The 7,345-nt window shown below is 43.9% G+C and overlaps 1 protein-coding gene across 1 annotated transcript; it reads left to right on the plus strand.

Moving 5' to 3' along the window:
* The first annotated feature begins 397 nt into the window (after positions 1 to 397).
* Positions 398 to 5,755, plus strand: LOC142403963 (E3 ubiquitin-protein ligase RBBP6-like). Its single transcript, XM_075490262.1, has 5 exons — positions 398 to 563; positions 2,517 to 2,609; positions 3,604 to 3,619; positions 4,715 to 4,742; positions 5,690 to 5,755. Exons 1-5 carry the CDS (start codon positions 398 to 400, stop codon positions 5,753 to 5,755), a joined length of 369 nt encoding a protein of 122 aa, XP_075346377.1.
* Positions 5,756 to 7,345: the final 1,590 nt, after the last annotated feature.

Genomic DNA, 7,345 nt, shown 5'->3' on the forward strand with positions numbered 1-7,345 from the left:
ACAGGGGCTCCCCCTGGGCCATGGCCCGAGGCCGCAGCCTTATCGGCTGCTGGGGCACCAGTGTCCCCATCACCACCTGCTGTGCCCAGCTGTAGGCAGGGGGACAGGGAGCAGCCACAGGCGTCAGCGGCAGCACATGGGGGAGCTGCACCAGCTGCCCCGGGGCCCCCATAGCAAGCAGTCAGACCTGGGAGCGCTGCGTGCGTAGAGGGAGCGGAGGCCGAGTGCCGTTGCCTTTGAGTGCCTTCGGCCCACTCCACCTCACCCTGTGCTGCTTGCCCTGACCCCTCGGTGGGCCCTTCCCCGTGCCGCCTCAGGCCGTAACCTGGTGCAGAGGCCGCGGCGTCTTCTGCCACGGTAGACGCTGTTGTGGAGCAGGCACCGCCTGGCCCCAACCATGTCGTGCGTCCACTACAAGTTCTCATCGAAGCTGAACTATGATACGGTCACCTTCAACGGCCTCAACATCTCCCTGTGCGACCTCAAGCGCCAGATCATGAGCTGCGAGAAGCTGAAGGTGGCCAACTGCGACCTGCAGATCACCAATGCCCAGACCAAAGAAGGTGCGTGGGGGCAGTGGGCGCGGGGCCTCGGGGTCCGACTGGCTGGTGGCGTCGCAGACCGCACCGCAGCAGCCCTGGCCTGCGGGAGCTGCACTCTGCTCTTTGTGGCTTGTCCCCACGTAGTGTGAGTCAGTCTGGGGCCCATCCTGCCAGCACGCGAGGGGACCAGGACAGGAAGCGGTGCTGGGGATTAAGCGGTGTGGAAGCGATAATGTGATTCGGCCACGATCGGTAGCTGTGACTTGTGTTGGGGCCTCACAGAGCTGTTCTTCTGTAGTTGATGTTCTGACAGCTGCCTTCAGGTCTGTGTTTTAGAGGCGGAGCTAGGCGTAGAAGAATACATGGTTGATGTGCGATGTATAGTGCTTACAAAAGTTTTGGTTTCCTGGAATTCTTCTAGGTAAAACGGTAAGGAAATGTGGGAGGACAACTTAAAATACCAAAGTTGCCAGATTTCTTTGAGATCTGGCGGAGAAAGTTCTCCAACAGTTTGAAACTGCTCTGAAGTCCAGAGGAAGCATACTGTTTGATTCCCTAGGGGGAAAGATCAGGAATTTTGTTTCAGCGAAATGATTTCTCGGTTTTCTGACGAAGCATTCTGTCATTTGGAAGTAGAAGTAAACTGTTCATTTCGTGGTTGAAATAATGTCTTCTGGTAGGTATGTTTTGGTCTAAGAGAGGTTCCTGCCCGTAGGAATAATATACTGAAAAAGGGAGCATAAATTGTGAAATATTCCTATTTTGTGTGTGATCACTGAGCAAAACCGCCGTGACAGAGCTTGACTGGAGATACAGCAGCTTTGGTTTTCAGACCATCGTTCTGATTCGGTCTGCAAAGCTTTTAGTATGTACAGCTGTAGGCAGATGACAGGGAATGGCTGCTGAGAGTGCTTTAAAATATTTAGTCACAGCCAGCTCGTGTGAGTACAACATACAAACCATTCTCATGGAGAGATCTTTGCGTTTTAAGCTGACTCAGTCCAAGTGTCTCAGGGAGTTGGTTTTTTTCCTGTTTGGGCCTTCCATAAAAGGTCAGAGGCTTTCCTCCTCTTCAGAAGACTAACATGGTGTAAGCCAAGGCAAAGCATGGATAGCTTCAGGCACACGCTTCTTTCGAAAGGCTCTTCAAGGCTGTCTTCATAAGTCATTTTGTTGGAGTCTCTCTGCTCTGCAAATGTGCATCGAAAGAATCCACGTCCCTTGGGCTGGTTCAAACTAGATGATTAGCTTAAGAGGGCAGATACCACCTTAGTTGGAGCCAATTCTGCCCTACTTGTGAAAGCAAGCTCAAAAAACCCCAAAATCTCTGTGATCCAATGTGTAGCCCTGCCAGTTGTGTTTCCATGTCAATGTAAAGCACTGAGCAAGCTGAGAAGTGTGGCTGTTGATGGATTAAGCTGCAAGAAATAGACAGAGATGGCAGGCTGTCTTCTGTGTTCTGTCAGTCTTCGTGGGTGAATCGTTTTTAGTGAACAGCTATGAAAGCAATGGCGCAGAGTTTCCATGCTTTAGCTGAGTGCCTGTGGTGTTGCAGGGCAAGCTCGTCAGACTTTGGAATGTGGTTTAAGCAGGTGAGACTTTGCTGTGGTTTGTTTTTCTCCAGAGATCTCTTGGTTTTGTAGCCTAAGAGCAGCAAAAGCAACTTAAGCTAGGTCAGGAAAGAACCTCATGCATTAGCAGACTCTCCTTTAGTGACCTTTGAGCCCCTTTTGCTGTTGGCCTTCAAACTATTTTTAAGAAATGGAAAAGATGTTGCTGCTTGTGTTTGATTCTCAGACCTGAGGATTTCTTGAAATGTCCTGTTAGTGTGTTGAGACGATAAAAGCGTGATGTTACCTAGAACATTTTGCTTTTTACTCTGAAAGGGATTCTGTGAAGTGCTATGTAATGACATATTAATATACATTCTTACAAACTGACTCATGTTTTTTTCTGTGTTTGTGTTGTTTTCAGAATACACAGATGATAATGCCCTGATTCCTAGGAACTCATCGGTAATTGTTAGGAGAATCCCTGTTGGAGGAGTTAAAGCTACCAACAAAACATGTTATTTGAGTATCCGTAAAGCATGGTATTCTTTGTTAGGGGTTCCAGTGTGTGAACTTTTTGGATGGCTATTAGTTTACAGAGGCATTCAGACTGTATCTTTCTCGTTAAAGCTGCTGTTAGTTTTTGTTGTCATGGGGTAGATTTTACTGTATCTGTCCCAAAGGAGACTTACCTTTTTAGGCCTGCTGGGACATGGGGTTCTAACTCCAACAATGGTAACTGTTAAATAAGAGGAGTCTGTTGGGTTTGTTCTTGGGGCTGATTTTTCTGAGACCCAGGCTGTAGATCCTGTTTCCTCTCCGTGGAGAGATTCCTCATCATATCTGTTCACTTTTAGTGCTTTTATAGTCCAGACAGATAGGCATTGTAGTGTAACCTGAGACTTTGTTCCCATCTCAGAAGAGTCTGATTCTCAGGGCTTGACTATTTCTTGCATTTGGGGGAGGCGGGGCAGGATATGGCAGGTATTCTTACGCCCCAAATCTGGGTTTTGTGCGTACTAGCTATACAGGAAAGACCAAGGGTTGCCAGCTGGGGAACCAGGCAAACAAGAAGTTGCATTCCTAAGTGATTCCTATTAGTTTCCTAAAGACAATGTCCGTTTCCAGCAAGAGAAGAAGAACACTATCCTAAAGTGTGTTGTCTTTTCTGTGAGTGCGATGAAGGAGTAGTTAATCCTTTCCAAACCTGAACCTCAGTAAGCAGTTTAGCATGTTACCAAATGTTACCAGTTCTCTTTCCAGGTCGGTTTTTACCCTGAGGTGATATGCGTGCTCCAGGATTTAATTCTGTGTTCCTAAGCTGTTTGGAGGACAGAGAATCGGGTGTATTGATTAAAATTACAGATGTTCAAATGCCATCCTGACTCCAGGATTATTGCTGTCATTTATGTATTCATACAGTCCAGATCTCTATCAGCTGCATTAGCATTGTTTGAATGGTCATGTTTTCCAGCCTTCTTCAAGATATGCCTCTCCACCACCATTAGTAGATATTATTAGCTTGTGGTTTTGCCATGCCTTTCTGCTGTTGCTACTCAGTAAATAAAGTAGACTGATGAGTTACAGTGTGCCTTGAACAAACAGTACAGCAGCGTCCTGGTACCCATGAAGCATTTGCAAGCAAAAAGCCCTGAATTTCTGTGGCTCTGCATGTAAACTTCACATGAATTCCACAGCAGCCTTTGAATTGCCTCTGCTCATGGGACACTTTGGATGGTGTAGGAATTGTTTGTTAATGCCATCAATGGTTGCATGTCTGATTGGTGATGAGTAGCATGCAGACACAGATCAATGAGTACGTGGAATCTCAGCAAGTTTTGAAATGTAATAATTATTTCCTACAATATTGTAGTGTTTTCAAGATTATCTTAAAGCAGATTCAGGCAGTTAAGACCTTTTTTTCCCCAAAAAATCATAGGAACTGCTTTCAGGTGAGATTTCTGCGCCTATTTTTAGTCAATATAGCATATGTAACACCTTGAGCACATTTTGGCACTTTCATGGCTAAATATGGTAGATATCTGAACAGAGTGCTTGGGCTTCCACAGAGAAACACTGTAGTAAAGACGATGCTGCTGACATTTTTGTTATTTCTTTGTCAGATGGCTGATTTGTTTCATTTCAGTAAACTTGCCCTTCAAAGTGTCTAGAGCCTCCCTATTCTTTCTTAGAAACTGAAGTACTCTCTCTGGTACCTACTTGTAATGCTAGGGATATACGGGTTGGCTAAAATTACCTTTGTACTTTCATGGTTGATTATTTAAGAACACAAAACTGTAGTAGAGGCTTCATATTTTTGATACTTACTCGCAGAGACAAAATATCTGAGGACTTCCTCTTGCACTGTTGTGTTCTGTATCTGTAAGTCTTAGAGTAATTTGTGACAAAGGAGAAATGTGATTTTGGGGTTTTTTTTAGTTGCACTGCGTGTACCAATCGGGAACAGTTTATGTATACATATAAATGTCCACATTCACTAGAGTATCAGAACAGAATGGTTTGATGTTCAGGTTTTAGACTCTGTTTTCACTGCTTTATGTTGGGTACAAGTGCCTTCTTTTAAGTTCTGATCACCTTTCTTTCTTCTTCTAGAAGTCCAAGTGAGCCAGCGAGGGCAACATCAAAAGCAGTACGTAAAAACCAATCTCAGCCTTTTTTCTACACACTGTTCTTAATTCTAAACAATGTAGCCTTGTATTAATTTTCCACACATTACCTTAGTAGATATTTTCCAGTAAAAGATAGTCGATGTTGTAAATACAGTGCATTTGCTTCAGCATAGTAAAAACTGAGTAATGCCCTCATTTGCACAGTTCTCCTGTGAATATTGGTATTTGTGCCTAGTAATGCATTGTATTTCATATATTTGCTTGTATCAAAAATAGCGTGGCCAGCAGGACTAGGGAAGTGATTGTGCCCCTGTACTCGGCACTGGTGAGGCCACACCTCGAATACTGTGTTCAGTTTTGGGCCCCCCACTACAAGAGGGATATTGAGGTACTGGAGCGCGTACAGAGAAGGGCAACGAAGCTGGTGAAGGGTCTGGAGCAGAAGTCTTATGAGGAGCGGCTGAGGGAGCTGGGACTGTTTAGCCTGGAGAAAAGGAGGCTGAGGGGAGACCTCATCGCTCTCTACAACTACCTGAAAGGAGGTTGTAGAGAGGTGGGGGTCGGTCTCTTCTCCCAGGTAACAAGTGATAGGACAAGAGGAAATGGCCTCAAGTTGCGCCAGGGGAGGTTTAGACTGGATATTAGAAAATTTTTCTTCACCGAGAGGGTTATCAAGCATTGGAACAGGCTGCCCAGGGAAGTGGTTGAGTCGCCATCCCTGGAGGTATTTAAAGGACGTTTGGATGAGGTACTTAGAGACATGGTGTAGTGGTGGTTTTTGGCAGTGTTAGGATTATGGTTGGACTCGATGATCCTAAAGGTCTTTCCCAACCTATATGATTCTGTGATTCTGTGATTCTGTGATATGGAATACGCTAGAATATTTCCTGACTGACATTGAATATGAATATGCGTTTAATATGAATATGTGTTCAACATGAATGTGTGTTTAATTTTTTGCGAACAGATTGATGACTCTTCTGCCCCTATTTCTCTGGCCCAGCTTATTCAGGTATATCTATATTCTCCTTAAGTGCTTAAAGAAAAGAAGTGTTTGGTTTGTATTTTTAAATCTTATACTGTGATCCATAGCTGGATAACTCTTGTAATGTGAACAAAACATTAATTCGATTTTTAAGAATTTAAAGTGTTTATTTTCACTTTAAAATGTCTGTATATTTTGATACTGTCCTGTAAGGAGTAGTTGCCAGTTTGGGAAGGTAGAAGGGGAGCACTTCATCAGCCTCAACGTCATGTTGTGGTATTACTCATGTTCCAGACACAAAGAAGCAGCACTTCAGAAGCTGTTTACTGTTTTTCATAAGTTTTGTTAATGTTGCATTGGAAACTAACACAAGTTTCAGAGAAGAATTTAATTGGCTGTAAGTGATGGACATTTGCAACAGCCGAATTAGAGGTGTTTCTGGAACATGGACACAAGCAGGGTCATTTCTGCATTTCTAGTTATTACAGTTAGAGATCCAATCTTTGGATGCTGCACAATTTCATAAATTGTAGTACATCTCTTTCAACCAGTCTGGAGCTTAAAAATCAGTTTCAAAATCTGGATAGTATAATTTTTTCTACACATAACTTCAGTCCACTCAGAAGAAAATGGGATTGCTGACACAAGCCTTTATGTGAGGTACAAACAGAGCCGAAGGTTCTGAGTGCCCGAGAAGGCTCTTTTCAAGGAGGTGAACAGGCACATAGACACCATGTAATGGCGTAAGGACTCCCCAGAACATCTTCAGGACAGCTGTATTTTATAGAAGCAGCTGTTTTCATGCAACCTCAGCTAGCGCTGTGCTGCTCTTCACAGGACGGGGTGAGTGGGGTTGTCTTTGGCTGTGTGGGCTTAAACGCGTTTCTAATGCCTGTGTCAAACAATTCCCTGTGAAACAGACTGCCAATCTGGCTGAAGCCAATGCTCCCGAGGAAGAGAAAGTAAAAGCTGTGATGATACAGTCTTGCCACCAGTATGATCCCATCAAGTAAGTGTGGATAATGTCAAATCTGTTCTTTGAAGATTCTGGCAACAATTGTGGAGGTGTTGGTTTTAACAAGAGAGACACATGCATGCCTTTCTCTTTTTTTCCCAAAAAACCTTTTAGTTACGTGAGGACAACCTTGGGTCCACCTCCACCATCATATACGTGCTTTCGCTGTGGAAAACCTGGCCACTATATAAAGAACTGCCCAACACATGGGGTAAGATTGTGGGGGACTTCTGGTGTTAGTTTGTTTTTAACGTGTTTCCCTTGGCAGTTAGGTAACAAATACATGAACACTCCTATTAAGACTCGTTTCTCTTGGGGTGAAATAGAGAGGCTATATGGCAGTGTTGCAAAGCCCTTCCAAATTCAAGGGAAAGCTGGAATTAGAAATGTAACATTTTCTTTTTTGTAGGTCATTGACATTCAATATGTCCATAGATCTTTCTCTGTGAACTTGGATGCTTATTTTTATATATTTCAATATTGCTGGAAAGTTTTCTGGTTTTAACTCTTTCTGATGACAGTTCACAGTTTTTAGTATTGTGTAAAAAGCCAAGGTGTTTCTGTTGACCCCATCTATTGAATATTTGCCTGTTGTAACTACACCAGTCTCTGGCTGAGCATTC

The sequence above is a fragment of the Mycteria americana genome, unplaced genomic scaffold (genome assembly GCF_035582795.1).
Source record: "Mycteria americana isolate JAX WOST 10 ecotype Jacksonville Zoo and Gardens unplaced genomic scaffold, USCA_MyAme_1.0 Scaffold_49, whole genome shotgun sequence".
In the NCBI taxonomy this organism is placed as follows: Eukaryota; Metazoa; Chordata; class Aves; order Ciconiiformes; family Ciconiidae; genus Mycteria; species Mycteria americana.